Source organism: Pseudoliparis swirei, chromosome 15 (genome assembly GCF_029220125.1).
Source record: "Pseudoliparis swirei isolate HS2019 ecotype Mariana Trench chromosome 15, NWPU_hadal_v1, whole genome shotgun sequence".
Taxonomy (NCBI): domain Eukaryota; kingdom Metazoa; phylum Chordata; class Actinopteri; order Perciformes; family Liparidae; genus Pseudoliparis; species Pseudoliparis swirei.
In genome coordinates, this window is record NC_079402.1 from 13550100 (window position 1) to 13573421 (window position 23322).

Consider the following 23322-nt stretch of genomic DNA (forward strand, 5'->3'; position numbering starts at 1 on the left):
TTTGTAAAAGGAAATTGGAAACAAACAATGAAATAAATTAGATAAAGATTATTACACTCAACCTACTACTTAAGTATGCTGTAAAGAGGGATTATACATTAAACTGGCTTTTATTTCTTACAATATCCAATATAATGTTTGTTTTTTCCATTCAAAACACAAAGGCAGTAAGTTTTATAATTTCAGCACCGAAAGAAGAAAAGTGCAATTCCCTGAACCAGACGTTTATGTATCACATTTAGAAATATTACAGTGCATGTTTTCCGATCCCGTTCCCACTTTTAACAACATTTAGTATTTCTGTAGATTAAAAAAAAAGCATGTGACATACGATCGACGACTAGTAATGACAAAAAGAAACACAGGGTCAGAGTAGTAGTAAAGGCATATTCATGTTACTTGAGATTGTGCACAGTATATCAGCGTAAGGGCTAAAATTCAAGAGCTTCCATAAAGTTACTTGCTAGCTGCTGCACATCCCCACAGTGAGAACCACAATGGCAAGATGATATGTTGTGTTTATGTTTCAGAGTGAGGCTGATGAAACCACTTAAGAAGCTCTTGTATTATTTCTTCACCCTGATCTCAATGACACAGGGTGTGGAATCACAGTGCAGGAAAAAAGATGAACTTGATTACTTAAAAAATGATCCAATAAATATTCTGATGTGGGAAAAAAAGTGCAAACAAGTAACAAAGACATAAGAAAAATTTATTGCAGTATTTGTTCCACAAGAAGAGCGGGGGGAGGGGAAGGAGGGGCGGTTCACTTTTTTCTTGCTCTGTGTTCTATAACATCAAAATCTATATTAAAAACAATATAACTTCCCCTGCATATAGGTACAGATACTGCACTGCTCTTAACATAAATAAATTATATCAAAGATACTCCATTACACAGCGTGGGTAAACAACAAAATGTTCAAAAAAAGAAACGAAAAAAGAAATGTAAAAGTTGATGGAGCTCAGATCAAGTGAATAAATCCATCCGATGCTAGTTTAAACTCCAAAAACACTTTATTAAGAACATCATCAATACACTAACTTCCAACATTCAGTTTATTTTTTTTTACAGAATTATGTTCAGATATAAACATGTGTTTAGTTAAACTATGATACAGTGGGAGTAAAAATCAAACAACAAAGTTGCTGCACAACAGCGAAGGAACTCCCACACAATGTTTTCCAAAACATTTCCTTCTTGTGTTTTTCGTGTGTTAAACTTAAACATGTCTGTATTCAAGCAGATCATCGTTCACAATACTTTCCCTCCATCTGGTCCGTAAATCTAAAGGTTTCATTTTCTCTCTGAAACATATTGGATCCACATCGATGTGGGTTCTGAGGGGTTTCTGTCCGAGTTATTTCAGTTGATTAACTCTTACTCCCCGTCCTTGGCAGCGTATAGCGCTCGTAAAGTCTGTGCCAGTTTGTTCGATAGCTTTTGTCCACTTGTAAAAGGTATTTTCTTGTAAATGATGTCTGACTCCTTGATGGTGTCAACCCAGGGAACCTTTTTGCGACCTTCCCGCTTCTTTACCTCGACCCAGGGCGCAGAGTAAGATCCAGTCATCCAGTGTATACTGTAGCCAGTTTTGATCCTCTGGATGACTCTGGCAATCTGTGGTCTGTCTTTGTATTTGGGACACCAGATGGCAATGATGTCCATGGCCTTCAGTCTCTCATTCAGGTTGCCTGTGTCCTCTGCGGACTCCCCGCCTTTCCTTGGTTTCCGCTGTGGCTAGAAGAAGCAGAGTGTGAAACGTCACACAGAAATCATACAGCCGTTTTCCATTTTGGGATAACGAGTTAACAGCTGCAGCAGATTTAGTTTATATGCAGAAGTAGTTTAATTACACAAGGCTTACAATAGGAATATTGTGAGTAATCACAAGGTTTTAAAATTCCTACCACAGGGGGATCTTCATCCTCACTCTCCTCCTCCTCTGTCTCCACTGGAACAGCCTCAACTTTGCTGTGGTTCTGGTTCGAAGATTTTGGGACCTTCAAGAGTGCAGTAATGGCTTTGTTTCTGGCATTGGCACTTGCTTCACCCTCATCGTCCTCTTCATCACGATCCAAGTGCTCCATCAGTACCTTAAACTAAGTGACAAAAGCAGTCGTCATATTGCTGGAGACTGAAATAATACATTCATACACGAGGTCTGTAAATGCAATATGTTGATATCAATATTATGACATGAGACTAGTTTTCATCTTACATTTAGGATATAGTAAGAGGGTATTAAGGCATAAGTGGTGTCTACATCATAACTTGTGATCATAAAAAAAAGAAAAATACATTTCAGGTTTTGTGAAAGCACCGATAGTCAATCGTACAATATTATCACAATATTGATATTAAGCTAATGGGTCAAAATCATCATGATGTGTTATTTTCCCCATATCCGCCCCAGCAGTTTAATACACCCTATGTATATATGTTGTGGAAGCACATAATTTGAAACATTTTTCCCACCACATTTAACATAACTAAACAAAAAGTGCTGAATGCTTACATCCAAATATTGTTTCACAATTCTCCTCTTGATCTCGTTGCTCAGATCTGTGTTGGCAAGGTCCCGCTTCAGGTAATCCAGTGTCTGACGAGGGTTGAAGTGCACCTTAGATTTCTTGTTCACGGTCTTGTCGTATACTTTGGGCGCCTCCGTTGGGGAATATTTCTGGATTTTGCTGTAATGCAAACAAAAGGTTTGATGGCGTTTATGTCACGTAAAGAGCGACATTACTAAGAGCCGATGTTGTCCTTGACATTTCTGATGCGGCCTACCTGTCTGAGAAGCCATACAGGTTCTTCAGATGTTGTTTTAGCACCAGTAGCAGCAGAATGCCCTGTGACGCACTGGCAAAGTCCAGCAGAGGGCCGTGGTTTTCAGGCAGACGGTCCATCACTGCATCCTCATCCTCCATTTCAGCTTCAGAATCTGAGAGCACGGGTTTCTTTTGACTCTGAACCACCTCATCCTCCTCATCGCTGCTGCTGGATGTGCTACTGCTCTGCTCATCGTCCTCTTCATCATCATCGTTGTCGTCGTCGTCATCATCAGAGCTGTGTTTTCTTCTCTGATGCTTTTTCTTCTTCTTCTTTGTCTTTGTCGCCGTCTTCTTTTCCTTCTGGATGGGTCCTTTCTGTAAAGACTGCAACCAGAACAGAACCGTTCAAACACAGAACAAACATACAGCGCAAATATTACACCAGCTTAGATTTTCATCTCATAATATCCAAAACAACTAAGAACAAGATATACCAAATTAAACACAGCTTCTCACCTCCTTGAAAGACTGGAGCAGGTTGCTGCCAGAGACAGACAGAGTAATATCGACATGGTGCATGATAAAAAGAGGCTCCTCCTGGGTCTGGTAGGGGAAGTAGGCCAAGTTGTCAGCGATGAACAACAGCCTGTTCACTTCTGTTTTCTGCAGGGGGCAAAGTGGAAAATATCACGAGTTAAATGAATTGTCTGTGACCAGCAGTGAGGCTCGGATAATGGGTGGTGGGAAACAATCACGCCTTCAGACCGGCACAAAGAGAAGCAGAACGGTGAACTCACGGAGCTGTCATCAAACAAGTTGAGCAAGGAAATGAGGAAAGCCCGTCTGTATTGCCGGTTTCCTCGGACCAGAGTGTAGAGGTGAGCGCAGAGAGAAACGTCCGAGTCATCGTGGCGAAAACCTCGAATCAGTGCGCCTTTGGATCCATTTATTGCCTGTTGCACCTGATAAGACATCTTCAACCCTGCTACGGCCTTCATCTGTGGATTTGCACAGGGATACAACTCATCATGTATGTAGATGAAATTAAATGATTCCAATAAATACTTTTTATTGTGTGTAAAAACCTGTATTTTATTGTCATCATATGACATGTCAAGGATCAAACATTGAACGACAGTATATTATAAGATGTGTAGAGTATATCTTTTATATTTATTTATAACAAATACAAAAAAATAACTACTGACTGCAGATACAGATAGAGCAAATCATCTTTCATATACCTTTTCACTTTAAAAACCAGTAAGCCACTCACATGAATGAAGCCTATATATTTCTTATCGATGTCCACCAATTGTTGATCGGATTTGTTCTTCATGGTTGGCTCAGGGTCGGTTCCCATGGCAATCAAGTAGGGCACGCACTAAAAAGAACAGTTACAGATCTGTGAACAGCTGATGGCGATACACTGAAGGCAGCAGATGTTCTTTTGTCAAACAGGTCTCGCTTCAAAGAGGTACTGTAGGTCTGAGTCTTGGTGAGCATGCTGGAGTGACACAGTGAACATACCTGAACAGGGTGGATGAGGCCCTGGCTGAGAGTCAGGATGATGACACTCAGGCCAAAGTGCCGTACAGTGGACTGTGAGTGGAAGAAGCACTCCAGCACCTGCTTCAGGTAAATCTGCATGATGGAGCTGCTCATGCCTGATGAGATGTCCCCCATTTCTTTCAGATCTTCCCGCTTGGATTGGTTCTTCCCTGAATAAGGAAAACACCAGCTTGATCCGTCTTAAGTTGTTCGACATGATTGCAAGGCTGAACATACAGTGACAAGTTTATGCACCTAAGCAACACAACAATTGAGATGGATTTCTTGAACTCACATCCGCGATCGGCCTCCTGCATTCGAGAGTCCTCGTCTTGCAGGTATGTCTGCAGGTTTTTTAGCACCTGGATCTTCAGAGCGACCATACTGTTTTCATCCGACATGGTATTGTTGTACATAACCTTCACATCCTGCACAAACATGAGCTCTGGATGCATGATGAACTGGAAGCCTTGAGACAATGGAAATTCAGTGAATCCAATTAATTCAGAGGTAAACCAATTCAAAGACATTAGCAAATAAAAACACAAAAATGCAGGATAAATACTAATGATCGTCTCAGATGATGTGCAACATACCAAGACCCGTGATGGCCTTGATCTGGACCTCTTCGTCTTCATGAGTGGTGAAGTACAACAGAAGCTCCAGCACTTTTTCCTTGATGACAATCTAAGAGACACAGGGGAGTCGGTCATCAAACCAGGTTCCGTGATAGTCCTGTACACATAGTCCAAGCCGATTGCTGGTGTTTACCTTGCTAGTACCCTTGAACTCCTCTTGGTCAAAATCAAAGTGTCGACAGAGCGCCCCCACAGTGAACAGTGAGCGCAGTAGAGTAGTTTTGTTAGCAGCCAGAGTGGAGCTGTTGGGGTCCTCCTGGTGCTGTGTCTTCAGTTTTGCCAGAGCTCCTATAGAATGATACAAGCAGACAGTGAAAGCTAACTTTCGATCTTCTCGGTCATACAGTGATCAAGAATCTTGTCGTTTGGTGTGGATCAAATGCTTTTATTTGTTCGCGTGTGAACTGAGCATCATAAGGTTACATGAGGATAACGTAACCTTTAATGTGACGGTGAATGAACAGGTTAACAACTACCGTGTCCTATGTACAGAACATGTTTTTGAAATTCTGATTATTTTCGAGCCTTTTTAATTTTTACGGCATATTCAGAATATATAAGAACAATTTAAAAGTTGATGTGATAACGAATGGAGGTACTCTACATAAGACTTACCGTAGTAGCGATTGAAACAAGTCCAGACAAACTTGTAGTTGTGTGTGACCTTGTTGACGACTGCACCGAGACAGCTGACACAGTGCTGGACGACCTGAGACGCAGACAACAAAGAAACACACGTTTCAAATCAAATCTGTTCGCTCAAAGCAGCGGTTTCACCGCCACACTTTATTGAGAGCCATCTGTGAGAGCGGCAAGTCGTAAATGGCACTGACCGTCATGCCGTATTTGATGATGAGCTTCATCAGGTCTTCTTCTAAGGTAGTGAGGAAAGTCTCACTTGGGAGCTCCATCAGAGGCACCACCAGCTCCAAGATCTTTGCCACGTTACATATCACCATGAAGTCATTCTGAGTCTGAAAATGTCAACATGGAGACGGTTGTACAATTCAAAGCTCTGCTGGAAAACAACTTTTTGAATGACTAATTGTTTCATTCATTGTTTCCATCCTCTCCTGATTGTGCGTGAGTTGCCGTCATCTGATTGTGAGTGTAATACACATGCTAGATCCCACTTATGTGTTCCTCCAAAACACCTGGGCCTAATTGTTCCATGTACAGTAACTGTATTTGCTTGAGTGATGGGATGTCCCAGTGAGCTCCAATTCATCTTCACATGTTTGTGGTCTTAATATGTGACACAAGTAGGGACTACTAGCACTGACTGACTACTACCACAAACAGAACGTGTGTGTATGTTTCATTTGGCTGTTCCAGGATTGTTCTATAGCACAACACAAAAGATGGTGTTGCTCATTTCTGTCCCGTGGGCATCAGACTCAACTAATTATTGATCATAATCATCACATGGTACTTACGTTGCACTTGGTGGTTAAGTAGGGCTGCATAGTCATGGCATGTTTCACCATTAACTGCGCTCTGATCTTGCTGAACAGGTAAAGAGTGGTGATGCATGCTACCAGACGACCTGGGTTGACCCCTTTGTCCTCACAGTCTGAAACGTCAGAGAGAAAAAATTCATATTTGTTCACAGCGTAGTAATGTTTTACACAATAAAACTGCAATACCGATTTTGTATCAAACATGCAATTACATATATTTGTATTACCTGCAATAGACTCCTCGGAATTCAGTATGTGCTCCACGAGATTGTCCACCAACTGAACACAGGCCTTCTTGGCAGGTTTGTATGAAGCTTGCTCTTCTGACTTCAGGAGCTAAAATGGATGTCGTACAGAAGTAAGATAAGATGACCGCCGAAATATGCATATACGAGCTGTCATAAAGAAACACAAGCTGATGTTGCCATATCAAATTAGTGACAACTCACATTTTGGAGAAGCTGCTCAAACCAATCATAGCCTGAATCTTTACACGCCAACACCTGGGACCAAATCCAACATGACATGAGTCAGAGTATGAAAATGTCAAACATCAAAATGTTTGTCATTTGAATGATGGTGCCAAATCCTTTGTCACAAGCCGAGCTACTACGCACCACATCTGTGATGTTCAAGATCTTCCGGGTCATGGCATTTTTGTCATGACCGGGTGTGGGAGTGAACCAGATCTTTTGGAATGTCTCATTCACCAGTTTCTGCATGGGAAAAGATATTCATATAAATAACCAGCATTTAAAAAACTCTAAATGTCCAAAAAGCTGAAGCAGCATACACATAGAACGAAGTAAACACAAACCTTGATCCCCTCTTCATCGTTGACCCTTCGGATCATCCTGACACACATCTCGGTGATCTTATGGAAGTCCGGCATCTCCAGGCAAATATCCCTCAGGATCTTTATGACCCTCTTCCTTACACTTATACCAGTGTCCTGTGGAAAAACAAGATGGGGACAAAGATAGCTCAGTATAGACAAGAAGAAATACAATTCTCAAATGCACTTTCAACTGCCAAATGGTTGCAGTTGCTCATCTGTTCTTTCGGTGGCAGATGATTGAACCTCGCCTGGACTTTGGCACTTTATATTTATATTTTAGTCAGTTTGCTTAAGTCAAGGGACGTTCCCATTGAGTCTGTCTTTTGGTAGACGTTGCCTATTCCACAAACTTCTAAGTGATGTGACCAAATCAAGTTAAACTAACCAACCTGAGATTGTATTTTTACACTTGTGTATGATAGAGAGGTTCACAGTTATGGGTTGAACAAACTGTAAAGTGGGAAGCTGAAGAAATTACCAATATCCTTTCAATGAGCATGTCATAGTACTGCTCAATGAGCTGCGGTCGACTTAGCACAAAGCGGCCGAGGAGCTCCACGGCTGCCTCTCGCACACTGGTGGAGTTGTCCATGAGGCGACAGTGAACCCCACGCTGCATATCCAACTGCAAAGCAAATAGGAGAGATTAGTGAAGCACAGAGAAACATTACTGACTGGTGTGGCTGCAAGTATGACTGTCTTAAATGGGCATAATTGCCGGACAATAATAACACCACCCTAACACTCTCTAACAGGATCGATCCAGTGGTCGAAGCAATGTGCTGCAACCCATAAGAGAGGACTTACCCTTGCAAGAATACTTGGATCGACAGCTACTACTTCAGACAGACACTTCATGGCTTTAGTTCTGACTGCTATGGCACTCTCGCCCAGCACTCTCAGAATCTGTATGAAAGAGACAATAAGAGAAAAGAGTTAGTCACAGCCAACACAATATAAGCCCTCACTGAAGTTTCTTTGAAATGATCCTCCTACCTGCGATAAGTAAATATCAAAGCTCTGTGCAAACGGCCTCATGGAGGCCAGATGTCTGACAATCAGGCATGAGTCCTCATAGTCTATTGTGTCAGCATTTACACTGAAAGAAAAATCAAGAGAACAGTTGAACATCAGGCTCGGTGAAAAGCTGAACAGTGTAACAGAAGTGCAGTAGTATTTACCTCAAAGAATTCAAATCTGATGTTGAAATCTTCATGATCTTGCGGAGGAACTTCTTTCGTGTCTCGGCCTTCTGTATAATCTCCTCAGTTGAGTCAACTTCTTTGAAGTCCTCATCGTCATTTTGAGACTTCACCGCTTTCTCTGCCTCAGTTGTAGTGTCCCTGAACCACTGAGCAATATAGAACTTCCTGGCAAACTATATGAAACAAATGCATACATATTAAAAGAATGCAACATTTTATGGCATACTAAATAATATAATACCGCTTTGACTTGTAAGAACCCTTTTAGAATTATTATTATTATGATTACTTTGAGTATCATTATTATTATAATAAGCATCATTCGTGTTACAACTGAATGTAAACACTTAGCACGCAGTTCTTCAGGTATCATAAATGTTGATTTCTGTAAATACACAGATGAGTGTATGAAAATGAAATGCTCACCACCAGAGAAGGTTCTGTCTCAATGTTCTCCTTTAGGAAGTCCAGCAGGGCCTTCTGGAGTTTCGGGACCTCGTCACTGCCTTGAGACTGTTAGGAGATCCAGAAGTCAGGAGAATCGCAATGCAGTTCCAACACTGTTAGTTTATATCTGTTAAAATAATCCCGTAACTATCAAGTCTACCTCTTTAAGGATGCGGTCGATAGCCTTTTGGTCCATCCTGCTACTGACAGCATCTTTACGCAGTCTAGAAGCGACCGTGCCGAGGTAATCCAGCGACGCCACCCTCAGCGCCATTTCTGTCTGCTTGTTACTGAATTGGTGAACCTGGAGCACGAGAGGTGGAGGAAAAATGTCAATTCAAACTGGACATTCCACTGGGCAGATGTTTGGTGATGACACATTTGAAGTGAGTGATGCTACTCACCAACAGCCGGCCCAGTAAACTGAGCAGCAGTTCAGATGCAGGCCACTCAGGCCGGTTCACTGTAGACAGCAGGTCATGAACAAAGTTCTCAAACAGAGGCCTGTAGTCATCCTCTCCCTGCTTACTACCACACCTAAATACACAAAACACAATCTGCTATTAGAATATGTGTTTGAAAATGAAGACTATATATCAAATCATTATTACAACCTGTTCCACAGTAGAGGCAGGTGGACTGCGTAGGGGACTCAGTGCTAAAGTGCCCCTACAATTGCAATGACTTACTTCTTAAGAAACACAGTTAGGAAGTTCTGAGCTGTCCTCATGGCAGTTTCATAGGAGTTTGTGATGAAGACATCTTTATCAACCTAGAAAAAATATGTAAAATTATTTCTGAATAAAAATGTATTTTCAGATAAATATGATTTAAATATAAGTAAAATGATCTGTAGTTACCTTCTTATGTTCACCTTCTGCATCCCTCTCTGAGGGAAGCCGGACCACACACTGGATGAGCTGAAGAACCAGTGCTGAGACCATCTGGATATACAAGGGCTCTTTATCCGAATCATTGTTTAGTCTTGGGGAGCATGAGGCATAAGTATCGTTAAGTTTACTGAACAATGCAAAAACCTTCAATGATCAATATCTTCATTTATGATATTTAATTGAGCAAGATGCAAATACCTAAAGTTCCTGAGGCTGCGTTTACTAGTCGGCAGTCTAGCTAAAGAGGTGAAGATCTCTTCTAGAATGAGCTGCCTGTGCTTCTCGTAACGAGAAAACACCTAAGGAAGAGTAAAATACAAAACATAAAATTAAATCATAGCAGAGATGTCCTGCAGGTGCATTTCATCAGAATCAGAATCAGAATCAGAATCAGAATCAGAAACAGGTTTATTGCCAAAGAATGTTTTCACAAACAAACGAGGAACTTTTTTTGGCGGAAGGTGCAAGAATCGCGCACCAAGACACCGAGGCGCAAAATTGACTGCTAAAATAAAATGAAATGAAGTAAAATTCCATGTTTGCAGGCAAACTTACTGCTGTCACAAGTGTGATGGCACATAACTGCAGTTCACTGACATTCTCCACAAAAAAGGGTGTGATGCCCAGGGTTGACACCTGAAAGTCGGGCACAGGTACGTTAGAACTCTGCAATCAAAGGTTAAACATGTCATACATTTGAATTACGTCAGAGTCTCACCTGGAGAATAGTGGTGTCAGTTAGCAGCTGGATCTCCAGAAGCTCCGACATATTGCTGAGAATATCACACACTTTGTCGTAGAGGATGACGACCACCTTCTGTTTATGAGTAGAAATCTTTGCTCGCTTGGACTTTGAAGTATGCATGCCACCTTAGGTGAGGAAGATGAAGAGAAGATAAGAATGAAATAAAAGATAAGCAAACCACTTGCAATATACATATACCAATTGTTGGACCAGCATGCATCGGATTTATCAGCTTCCTAATATGAAAACGCACAAAAACAGCTTCTTGAGATTTCTGCAATATCTTGAAGAAAAACTTGGAAGAATGGAAGAAGACTGTGCTGACCTTTTCTGTAGACTGGGTCATACTGAGGGTACAGAGAATTCTGCAGATGGAACTTGGTGTACTGCAACACCCTCTCGATTACATCTTCTATGTAAACTGCCTTGGGCATGTGTGGAGACGTCATGATGTGGAGAGCAGTCAAACAGGCATCAGCAGACTTAGCAACCCGCTCCATGATAAGGTCACGCCACAACCGCTCCTCATCCATGGAATCATTTTCCTTCAAATTAAAAAATCTGGTCAGTTTCAGTTTATTCAAAGCAGTTAAAATGTCTTTTTTAATTATATTTTTTTTATATAATATATATATATATATATTATATATATTATATTATTTTCTTTTCTTTATTATATAACATTTTTTTTTTATTCAAAGCAGTTAAAATATTCAAAGCAGTTAAAATGTAGTACAACCAGAAGACACAATGGATATATGTGGAATTAGACACCCCAGTAAATTATCGCTTGAGAATAGGCAGAATAAGCAGATAGTCTCTAAAATACGTTTACCCAAATTTGATTGGAAAAAGTGCATGTTTTTTTAACAGAAAATCCGCTCCGAAAAATTGCATCACTTCTGCAGCTGAAGAATAATATCCAGCTGGCCACTTACATGATTCATTAGTGTGGAAAGTTTGACGCTGTCCTGAATGTTCTTCTCCAGGATATTCAAAATTTTCACCAGTTTCTTAGTTGAACACTGTGGATTGAAATAATGATTACATCAACAGCAATGCGCCTGTGAATCGATGAACTTTAAAGATTATATGTGAACCTCGGTGTAACCACGTGACAGCCTCCTCTTACCTTGTTAAAGATGCACATAGCTTTCATCTTAGCAGAATCGTTGCCTAGCTCGCTCAACTGGTGCTTTCCAAGCAACAGCTCCTCGGGTATCTCGTCCTCATCTGTTTCAGGTCACAAAGTTACAATGTGGACGTCGCTCCGACAAATGTCATGAACTTTGCAAAACGGTGCAGCTCCCGATGTGTACCTGCGGCAGTGAGGTCCACGTCATCGAGGCTCTCGATAATGCTGTCCATGTTAGCCGTGAATCTCTTAAATGTGGAGGAGTCCATCTTTTCTGTGATACAAATGTAAAGGCATTGATCATTAAAAATATGTCGTTTTAAAATGCATTTGGCTTATAAAATAATTAAAAGTGGTGAAACAATACCCTCTGGTGTCAGCTTGGATTCATACGCTTTCTTGTTTTTTTGTTTCTCCTTTTTCTTCATTTTTCTGGCAACTGAACAAAACGTCATTAGACAAGACAAGACATTAGTCATATCCTCGACAGCGGCCACTCTCTCTATTAAACATGCGGTGATTGAGAGTAAGACTTGGGTGTAGTAACCCAACTATCCAGGGATAAGACCAGACAAATCACATTTCAAGTGGCAGTTATTGAAATGAAAGCGGTCTGGAAAAGGACTCACGATTTGCAAGATCTTTGTTTGTTTGTTTATTGGCTACGGTTATATAACTTAGAGGAAATAATTGTGCCTGCTTAGAGACGTATTACAAAATAGAAACTCTCTCTTTCTTGTCTCCACCGTTTATTTACATTTTCCCTTTTGCCTACGCCTACTGACGAGCGTATGCAAAACAGACTCACCATCACGCAAGCTTGGGGACGGAGAGTCTTCGTCTGAACTGTTTGGACTCCGGTGGCAGCTTCTGGACCCCCGAGCAGAACCTCTGCTGCGGTGCTGTCCAGATCCCCTCTTCTCTTCATGCTTCCAGGACTTGTCGTGGTCTTTCTTGGACTTTTTCTTCGGAGCTGAAACAATTACAGAGAAAGGATGGATCAGAAAACATCAAGTTCCTCAAGCACCAAATATTGATATGATAAATATATTTAATGTATTAATTACAATATAAAATATTTGGAGATACATGTTGTTTAATCGTAAGGATTACTGCATGGTAAAACAACATTCTGTCAAAAGTAGAGGCAGCATAGTGCTTTTGACAGATTTTCCAATACTCTGCCGTGTATGTACAAACAGGTTAAATACTGACACTCAATGTCAGAGTGAACATCATCATCATCGTCCTCCTCGTCCTCGTCTTCATCCAGCTCAGTGTACTTGGATTTCTTACTGATCATACTGTGCTTACGCTTGTTCTCTGTAAGCACAAGAGGTGAGTTTGTCTTCAGCAAAGAATAATCCTGAAAACAGCGGTTTACAGTAAATAAACAATCCCGAAACTGAGCACGGCCACATGACACATATCCATCCCCGACAGTTTTGCATGCATATTTAATTACCAAAATAAAACGTACCTCTCCCTGATTTGTCAACGGATCTGGGTCTGGAGCCGTGTGTGTTCCTGCTTTCCTTGATGATCCTTTTTACCTCATCAATATTGAGTTTGTTGAGCACAACAACCGGCTTAGCTCCTTGATTTAGGTTCTTAATCAAGGACAATCTCTCCAGCCTGACCAGGGGTTCACTCCAGCCCTCAATCAGCTTGCTTGGAAGTTGGAGATCTTTCACATCCCGTTTTAATTTAGGAATCACAAAGTTCTTTAGACTTCCCGACTTGCCACCCAGCAGGTATGTGGGGAACTCGCAACGTTTTGTCTCTGAAGACGGCTGTTTGTTCCCAGCTTGGCAGCTACTGCTGCCATCCCCACTTTTCCTGTCTTTCTTATGTTGTGCATTTTGAAGGCTGGAACTCTCGGTCTTCTGTCGACCATTAAGGTCAGTGGATTTTCCACCATCGTCTTGCTTCACTCTCGGGCTGTCGGGTTTAGTCGGCCTGTCAGGAGAGTGCTTGTTGCAGTTTTCCCTCGACGTCTTGTGCTTCCGATCTCGGTCTCTATCTCTGTCCTTATCCCGAGCTCTGTTCTTTTCTCCATCTTTATCCTTATCTCTATCTCTGTCCTTATCCCTATCTCTAACTTTTTCTCTGTTCTTATCCCTATCTTTGTCTCCAACTTTGTCTCTTTCTCTATCATTATCTCGGTCTTTGTCCTTAACCCTATCTCTAGCTTTCTCTTTCTCTTTGTCCTTATCCCTATCATCTCTATCACCAACTTTGTCTCTATCTCTGTCCTTATCTCGATCTTTGTCCTTCACCCTATCTCCAGCTTTATCCTTCGCTTTGTCCTTATCCCTATCATCTCTATCTTTATCCTTTGCTTTGTCCTTATCCCTATCGTCTTTATCTTTTGCTTTGTCCTTATCCTTATCATCTCTATCTTTATCTTTTGCTTTGTCCTTATCATCTCTATCTTTATCCTTTGCTTTGTCCTTATCCTTATCATCTCTGTCTCCAACTTTATCTTTATCTCTGTCCTTAGTTTTGCCTTCTCCGTGTCTGGAGTTGCGCTCCCCCTTGATCGTGGTTTTTGGAGTCTCCGGGTTGCTGACATGGGATCTGTGAATGTTGTGGTTCTTTTCCTCTTTGTGGCGCAAGTCTGAAACCTTGTCATGTTTCTGTCGCACGGTGTCTGGCCGCCTGTCGTCCGAGTGTCTCTTTCCACTGACAGTTTTGTTGTCAGGCTTGTGTTTGGATTCGCGTTGACTTTCTGGCTTCGGCTTGGGGCCTTCTGGTTGCCCGTCTGAGCACGACTTCCTGGGGTTGTCAGCATGCTGTTTGATGATCCCCGGTCTGCTCTCAGCAACTTTATCCACCTTTCCATCAGTCTTTGTCTTTTGGTGCCGTAAGTGGTCCTCACAGAACGTCTGTGCTTCCAAGACCACGACAGGCTGTCCTTTCATTCGGCCAGCTTGCTGCAGATCAATACTGACCATCAAAGCAGGTCGACTGGCACCGTTACTTGCAGCATTCGTCTTCTTGGGTTTCAACTTGCTATCAGTGTTGCCGCCTTGCAAAGTAGGCGCGTCACTTGACTCGGCTCCAGATTCCTGAGGATAGGTGTCTTGCTTCCGTTTCTTCAGTGGCTTATCTGGAGTAAAGAAGAATTTAGCTTCGATCTTTGAGGACAAACAAATCTAGGTCATGACAACTTCAAAAAGGCACAGGCCAAAAGCGAACACACAATACCTTTATCCTGGACTTCTTTCGACCATCTTTCCCTCTCACTGGCCGACTCGCGTTCTATTCTCTCGATCTCTGCCAGCGTGTCTATTTCAGCGTCATCAAACACAACCCCACTGACGGCTCCGGACTCCTTGCTATTTGGCTGAGCAGGAACCTGTTTACAGTTTGCCTGCTCCTTGGCACCGAACTTGTGTGACAGGTCCTGGGCAGTCCTTGACAACTGATTATTATTATTATTTGTCAAATCAGTTTCATGTTCCTCCGAATCAACACGTGGCCTCAGGGGAAGCTCTTCAGATTGATCCATTTCTGAAAGCTTAACTCGGGACAGTTTAATAGTCAGCCTGGTGGACTCTTTTGGTGGAGAATTAACGATGCCATATGAGGCATTTTTGTCAGTCAGCTCATTTTCTTCTTTACACTTTTCTTTCTGCTTTTTTTTGCGGTCAGCAGAGGTAAGGGGCAAGTCAGGTGCTGCAGCGTGTGGCATATCAGGTGGATGGGACTGCACGATAAGGGGAGGCCTGGACCCTGGTCAAACACAAATACATTTCTTTAGTCTTTGCACAGAATTAACTGAACAATGGTGCATTCATTTGGATTCTACAAAATTAAGAACAATTGGCTTGTTGCTCAGGTAGCATACTTTTTGCAGACTCTTCACTCCCAGCAGGGGAACACACAGACTCTGGTGATTTAACTGGAAACGTGGCAGCCCTCATGGAGGGGTCATTCTCCTGTTGGAACACGAGACATTTATCATTCATTTACAGTCAGATTCAGATGAGGTCCAGTTCAGGATATCTTGATTCTCTGCATTACCTCATTTCCCAGTCTTTGAGCCATGTTGATGTAGTCTTCATCTGAGCCTAGTCTCACATTATGATTAGATGCAGTACTTGATAGCGGAGCAGAGACCTTGTCGTCATGGATATTTCGAACTAAAACAGAGAGCGAAATAAAATATCCAGTTCACTTATTTTTGTCATGCAATGCCTCACGTCTCCCTGAGAGATCGATACCTTCCACCTGAACAGACAACTGTAATTTGACCATGTTACAGTAAGAAAGTGTCACCGTATCAACTGATTCCTCGTCACATAAGTCTGTATAAAGTGTCATGGATTACTTAACCAAATTTGTCCAGCTAGATTTATCTGAAACACAATGCAGTTCAGGACATTTTAAAAGGATTATTTGTTGTCCACAGACAATTAGCGGGGAGGAATTTTGCTGGGCGTAAGCTTCTTCTGTGAGCGAACTGTATGGTCCCGGCCTCAGAGCCACACCTTGAATATGTAATCCATGGCATGTCGTCTCTTTAAAAGGAATGCTTTAACAATCTTGATTTGTTCTATGGTAATCTACAATGAAATGCTTGCAACAATCTCTACGCTACTTTTCTTGTTGAACACTGTCCACTTTGACTTCAACCAGTACACACAAAATTCCTTCTGGGTTATTCACCTTAATCAAAACGTATTACTTTACTTTGAGCTATTTACTGATCCTTGCATAGGTGTGCCAGGCAGTTAGGGATTTATTCGTCTTGATTTAAATATGTACTCACCTTGCTGTGTCTGTTGGTGTTGAGAGTAACTGGGTGGATTGTACTGCATGTAGTCTGCAGGACTCTGAGGGGTATAGGGACTGGGTATAGGGCTGTTCTGCGGGGGCAAGAACCGAGCACCTGATCCAGACTGTGGTGATGCAAAGCATCTGCGAATTAAGTAGAAGTAGTTTTAGTCAATATATAATACTTCTGTGTCTTCATCATCTGGCTGTAAGCTGACACTGCCTTACCCAGAGGGACTTTGGGGGACAGTGGTTTGCTGATAGTTTGATCCTGGACTCCCATGCACCTGATTCTGGGACATCTTATACTGTTGCATCATGGGCTGCTGCATCACACCTAAGAGAAAAGGATAGAACAATAGATAATTACGGTCATACAAACGAGCCGAACATCGACAACTGACACTTTACGAAGTCTCTTTCTCAAACGCAGACTGGACATTCACCGCGTAGGGTCAGCCAGCTCCGACTAGGATCCGAGTCCATAGAATCTCATGCAGTCCTTTCAGACTCTCTTCATTTTCAGGCTGGTTTTGTGGCTTTTGAGCTTGTCACGGTGAAACGTTGTGTAACAGTTATACTCGTTACACCGAGAGGTTGGAAGGAGATATACGTTTCTAAATTGTTGAGCATGTTGTATGTTAGCACACCATTAACTTGAGTTAGCACTTCTATGCTACACTAGCGCCCGGAGGTGAAAGTATGCATATGCTGCTTCAGCTTTTTAATAATTGTAACCGTGTAGAAAGACCACATGCAGCTGCCCATGAAACGAAAAGGCTTCCCTGAACAAAGGCTAAAAGACAACTATGCAAGTGTTTATGGCAATTACAGATATCATTTAGTGAAAATAGTTCCAAATACATCTGAAACTAATTACAGTAATGATGGCTGAGTTCAAGTAATTACTGCAATACACTATAAGTAGAATAATAATGGTAATAGTTACACCTGTTTTACAGTTTGAACGGTCTGCTGTGAAGAAGTTCTATTCAACTTGAGTTTCAATCTATGTTTTCTCCACTAGTTTGGGAACCAACAGTGTAGTCAAACTAGGCCCACGTAAGGTATCTGACCCACGATATGCTATGGGGAATAAATAGTTCAAGTGAAAACCAAGACTCCTGCCGGGGACAGAGCACGCACTCATCCCTATCACCCCAAACCTTGTACTGGGTTGGCATACTTTTGTCCCTGAAGATTTTGGGGTTCCTGGACAGCAACGTTTGTAGAAGGATTGGCATGTCACCCTCGGGTTCGTCATTCCCCAAGTTGTCCTTCAACTCTCTGGAAAGCAAACAGAAGTACAGTCCTCAGTTACATTGCAGGCAGTAGTTGACCTCTGGGCCGAAAATGCAGTTTCGACTATTGAATTAGGATTCCTTCCGGTCACAATTACCATTTTCAGTGGAGTTTTCACTTGCCCTTAATGATTCTAACAACTTATAAAAATGACAAGACCTTCCTGGCATAGCAGTGACTGTAATGTGATCATTGCCATTGGAACATCAGTGCCTGACTGTGTGGCAGTTACAACTACCAGCCGCACCATCAACCAGGCATATCGAAGGTTTTTCAGTTCTTCAGTTTAATTAGCATCAGGATACACTTTCTTTTGGCCAACGTTAATTTTCTAGATTGGTTGCACTCAATCAGGTACAAATGTGGTTAAGATTAAGGTGAACATAAAGAGTCCTATGGTCAACCATCCTTCTGGCGAAAGACTAAGCTGCTCCATCACACCTGACTAGTTGATGGGCCTCGATAATTGAACTGTGCCGCTCTACTTCAGGGTGTTCTCAGGAGCCCCTGCATTAAATATGGACTGGACAGCATATCATATATAATCCTGTAGTTAGGTGATGAAGGGGCAGTGTCTCTTAGTGTTTAGAAGATCACCCACTATGTTGCTTTAAACATAGTGGGTGCTGCTCTAGAGCAGTTCTGCTCAGTTATTCAAATTTTTCAATTTTGCGACCCATCTAACATTTGTATTCATACTTTGGGTAAATAAAAGCTCTATTCTTTCCACCTTTACCTGCTATCCCAGCTTTATGCGTACCCTGTTCCTCACACATTGTTAGACTGTGAAATGTTTTCAATGCATTTCCACTAATACTGTTGACAACCAAGTCGGCTGAACAATGATTTCTTCTCCAATTCAAAGCAAAAAATGTTTGAGTTCACACAATTGCAAATCTACCGTAGTAGCTTCTGCCAAGCGTTCCTCTCATGAATTGTAATTCTTGAAAGATGTCGGGAAAGATCAGTGAGTGGTACTTACATGTGTTCAGTGGAGACTTGGTTAAGGCTATGTGCCAGTTGAGTCACCAGATTTTCGTCCCGACACACCAGCAGGCTGCTGACCTCTTCAGAGATCCTTCCATTGTAGAGCAGGCTCTTAGCGGTGGTGGCAGGGAGAGGAGAAGGCAAGGGCAGCTGGTTCAACACTAAAAAGATGATGGACAGAGCAGTTAGGTTGGGTGGGAAATTAAAGGAAGAAGAATAGGAAAACTGTTTGGGAAAATATGTATTTACAGTACAAATATGTGTGTATCTAATCATTGTAAACATGAAAACATGCAACTGGCACACTATATGTTAGTAATGCCAAATGTCAATGAAACAAACTTAATTGCTTATACAATGTATATTTGCAATATGCCAACTGAAGCTTGATAGTTTTACTTGTATTGTAAATTGTTGGTGTTTATAACATTTCTTGTTAGAAATAAAAATGTTGAAAGCCTCAGAATACATGCACATCTCAAGATAAGTTAACAAGACACATTTTGAACCTATTGTATTTTTTGAATACAATATTTTATACGATTTACTGCAATACATCATATATTTACACATAAGCTGAGTAGCGAGAAGCATCACAATTACCAGTATTTAGGTTCAAGTATAACGTCACATTATACAAAAAGCACTAGAACACTACACATAGTATACCATTTCAGTCGTGGAGTATTCTTTAAACTTGCCACATCTTGGTTTGAATTTTAGTGTTTAGGCTGAATGCTGAGCAGCTTTAGAGAGAGATGGTGTTGCACTTACAGTCTGTCAGGCTAGCAATTCCAGCAAGAGTAGTGATGGGAACATGAGGCATATCACCATTCATGCTGAAGATGAGGTCAAAAGGTTGTGTCAATGCACGGGCTGCTCAATATCACCAATCTCTTCCTATTCCTCACATCTCCAAAATGCTGCAGGGACAAAAACAGTTGCAACAGACACTTTTAGAGAATGTTCACCGTCAACAAAGTATGGATGTCATTACACACAGCATTGTTCATGTTCGGATCATGAGTACGAAGAAAAGGTTTTCCATGCAACTACATTGTGCTTCTTGTGGGATGGGGTTACAACAGTGTCAGCTCATGAGTGTGCATTATTACATTGCCAACATAACTGCACCTCCGACGTAGACAGCGTACACCGGTGTTATGAAGAAGTCTGTTCCCTCGGCAAATAGTGTTCCCCTCTTGTTAAAAAGAGTGATGCCCTTGGTGGTTAGTGTTGTTTTAGGTTTATGTCGGGGTAAACACATATCGATGAAGAAACTATTCTCACAACACCGGCCTTAAAGCAAGCCGAGACATGCCTTTCAAGTTATTGATTTATATCAGCTTCTGGTACCCAAACCATCTTGTGCCCGGGTCCCTTTTCTTTTGACGTTATACGTACTCGGCTTCAATGTGTGCATTTTTAGCTAGGATATTTCTACCTGCAATTACTGCAGAAACGTGAGGTTTCAATGAACAATATTAGCTCTCGTGCGAATTAAGTATGTCGTGCATGCAAAATAGACTCGAGGAGTGAGGAACCCAGCTAGCTGTCTTTCTTTTTTGTGTGGATAGATTTAATGATAAAAGTTACACCGTTTCTGTCTCTCTCTCCCTCTATGTATGTATCTCTAACCTTAAAGCCAGCAGAGTTGTTTTAATCACCATTGTTGTAGCTGAAACCCACAAGGAAAATGCAATTCAGAAAACCTTGTCGTTAAAGCTCAAATTATTTCTTTTGTTACAATGTCAGCTAAGGTTTCCGGGGCTGTCCAATACCAGGAGCATTAGCGTTAGCTTAACTTAACACCAGATGTGACTTTATTATTATCCGTCTATTACTATCTGGGCGTTTTGGAGACACGTAAAGACGACTAGCAGCACGACGACGTCTGTGAAAGTGACTAAAATCCACTCAGGCATCGCCGGCTAGCAACAACTGGCGAGGTAGTTAGCTAACGTATGCTAACTGGCAAGGTAACGTTACTGTAAGTTGCCGACGTTAAGCTAGCATCACCGGGAGTGCATCAGCCCGAGTTAGCCTACTTTATCCGGCTCCTTTTCCTCGTATAGCTCGTGTGTGGGTTTAGATCTCCACCGCACACTTCCTCTGGCCTTCATCCACGCATCACTAGCTCACAAAGTGGACCTCGGACTTGCCTTCGGAAGCGTAACCCCGACCCGACGCCAGGGAGGCAGGGGTACAAAGCAAAGACCCCATCACAAATCAGAAATATCGCCTTGGTCGATCCTGTTAGCGGCTCCCAACAGGTCCGACAAACCGGAAACTCCCAGGTAGCTGAACAATTAGTCTGAATAGAGGTTGTTATTGTTGAATCTGGCTTATTTACCTCTGGATGTGATGAGAAAGAGAAGTGGTTCTGGTGAAGGAGGAGGGGGGAGGAGCAGGAGTAGGATGGCAGCTGGAGAAGAGTCTCTGGCTCCCTCTCCGTCCCACTGTTCAGACAGCTCCTCCGAGAACTGGCTTACACAACGGCAGCGATCCCCGTCGGGAGGACTGGGGGGCTTTCTTCTGTCTCACGGCGAACATGCCTGCTGGGATGGGGAGAGCATCCCCTCCGACAGGCCTTATCAGGCGACTATTTATCAGACGCTGGAGGTTATGTTTGCGGGTGCCGGTTAATCTTTGCGGGTGAAAACAATCGAGGAACAGAGAAAAGGGGGTATCCACATTGTCTATGCCCCTACCCTTCTATCTACCTCTCGCTCTCTTTCAAAATGACGACCGGAAGAACCGGTAAAGGGAATGAGAATAACTCCCTCAACCGGCGAGGAGCCGTGGGCTGGTTAACGTGTTTGTCCATTAATAACTGACAGCGAGGATCGCATGGGATTGTTCAGTGTTATAACAATGGTGTTATTATTTTATGTTTTCAAAAATAAAAATGTATGGGAAATATTGAAAGCCAGTAATGATACAATGCTAGTCTTCGAGTTTAGAATATTGGTCTGTGATGTTTATGAAGCTTTAATAAGGATATCATTTCTTTGATTATTTTATCCTCCATTTGTATGTTTCTCTCTATTACCCATTCAATAGCCTTAAACTTGTATACAGGGCATGCCATAAGTGTCCTCTTAAAATAGTATGACGTTGTGTGTAAATATGTAGATAAGTTAAGTTCAAACAAGCCAAATATGGATTTCTGATAATGGTCAAATTGCCATAGGCTATTACGTAAAATACGATGATTCAAATCTAGAAGATACAAATCTGTAAGTCTAATTGTAAGATGCAACAAACAGAACAGGCATAAATAATAAATAAGTGGTTTATTTGGCAAGAGGTTAGGGCAGAGATGAGTTTAAAAAATAGTGGACATAGTGGTAAAACTAGGTTTTGCAACAGTGTCATTTATTAGTAACACCCTCAATCCATATCCTAGTTTATTCTTTGTTTTTCATTTCAATGCGGGCAATTTAATAACTGGGATGTGGAGGTGTTGAAACATATTGGCTGATATAAAACTAATTTAGTATCTAACAGCCCAACATGTTACAAACAACAGGTTACTGAGATAAAGCACACAGTTGCCTACAGCTCAGGACGAACTGACTATATTTCACAAGCAGGTTTTGGTCTCCCCCTTGTGGGGAGAAATGGAAATATTTATCCGAATTGGAAACGGTGTATTGCCATATATGTTTGCACATATGTAATTTAACTTGGTGATTGGTGCATATTTTACTTTTTTGTTCCTATCCTGCAGTCTGGATGCCTCCTTGTCCAGCTTATCATTTTGAGTCTGTAGCATTTCAATTGTGATCTTTTCAAGAAAATGTAATGCAGCCGTTCTTGTGTTGCACAGCTTGAATGTTGAAAACAAACAAAAAGTTACAAGAAAAAAATGATGTCATTGAGAATGAGCTGCTCTAAAAAAAGTATTTTACTCTGACATATTCTATATGAAGATTATATCAAAGATCAAAGGTGTGATTTGTTTACAAAAAAGAGAAACAGGAAGTTCAACATGAGTCAGAGGATTGACATTATTACTAAGGAGCAAAGGCCGAATGAGACACTGAATCCACCTGCAACTAAAAAGGATGCCTTCAGGACTTGCTCTATACAGCAAGTTTACTGAATAATTAAAAGTATTCCTTTCCTCCTTTGAAATGGGGTGGGTCACAGTTGAAAAATTAGTATGAAATTTAAAAGATTGAATGATGAGAAACAGCTTTCACCACCGTTAGCCTCTATCTCTCATTTAAATGTCATTTATTTGTCTCAAGTGAAATATCCTAAAGATAAGAAGTTTAGGTATCACTGAGAGTACATAGGTTACATCTAATTATTTTACCAAGACAACCTTTTCTATTGTGTGTCAGACATTTTCTTCTGTCAATTATTGATGTCGGTACTTAAACTTTGCAGTAGGCCCACTTGATAAGGAGCTGACCTGACAGTACTTTTATTGTATTTGTCTATATTTTATGATACATCCATAAAGTTTCATACCATCAAGCCACCTGTAGCATACTTTGGTATTAAAATAAACATTAAGGTTGACTTTATTTTTTCCCAAATTGTTAGTATTTAC

At 41.5% G+C, this 23322-nt stretch overlaps 1 protein-coding gene across 2 annotated transcripts; it reads right to left on the reverse strand.

The window, feature by feature from the left end:
* Positions 1-208: 208 nt before the first annotated feature.
* On the reverse strand, positions 209-21437 carry LOC130205257 (nipped-B-like protein B). 2 transcript variants are annotated; one of them, XM_056432500.1, is made up of 47 exons: positions 21112-21437; positions 19533-19681; positions 18754-18919; positions 17656-17756; positions 16698-16806; positions 16465-16613; positions 15717-15835; positions 15541-15631; positions 14898-15425; positions 13168-14799; positions 12903-13010; positions 12496-12660; positions 12055-12126; positions 11872-11961; positions 11685-11785; positions 11491-11577; positions 10878-11097; positions 10526-10677; positions 10363-10443; positions 10006-10106; positions 9775-9898; positions 9604-9686; positions 9319-9451; positions 9075-9218; positions 8894-8980; positions 8444-8640; positions 8259-8361; positions 8070-8168; positions 7741-7887; positions 7242-7376; positions 7042-7140; positions 6874-6927; positions 6652-6760; positions 6401-6537; positions 5798-5938; positions 5580-5673; positions 5098-5252; positions 4923-5013; positions 4622-4795; positions 4306-4496; positions 4052-4159; positions 3573-3773; positions 3292-3438; positions 2792-3159; positions 2520-2694; positions 1912-2103; positions 209-1741 (listed from the first exon to the last, which is right to left on the reverse strand). In XM_056432500.1, the coding sequence occupies exons 2-47, from the start codon at positions 19594-19596 to the stop codon at positions 1382-1384; spliced, it is 8184 nt and encodes a 2727-aa protein (XP_056288475.1). In that variant the 5' UTR covers positions 19597-19681; positions 21112-21437; the 3' UTR covers positions 209-1381. The 2 variants fall into 2 exon arrangements, with proteins under 2 accessions (XP_056288475.1, XP_056288476.1); XM_056432501.1 differs by having other exon boundaries at positions 20807-21437.
* Positions 21438-23322: the final 1885 nt, after the last annotated feature.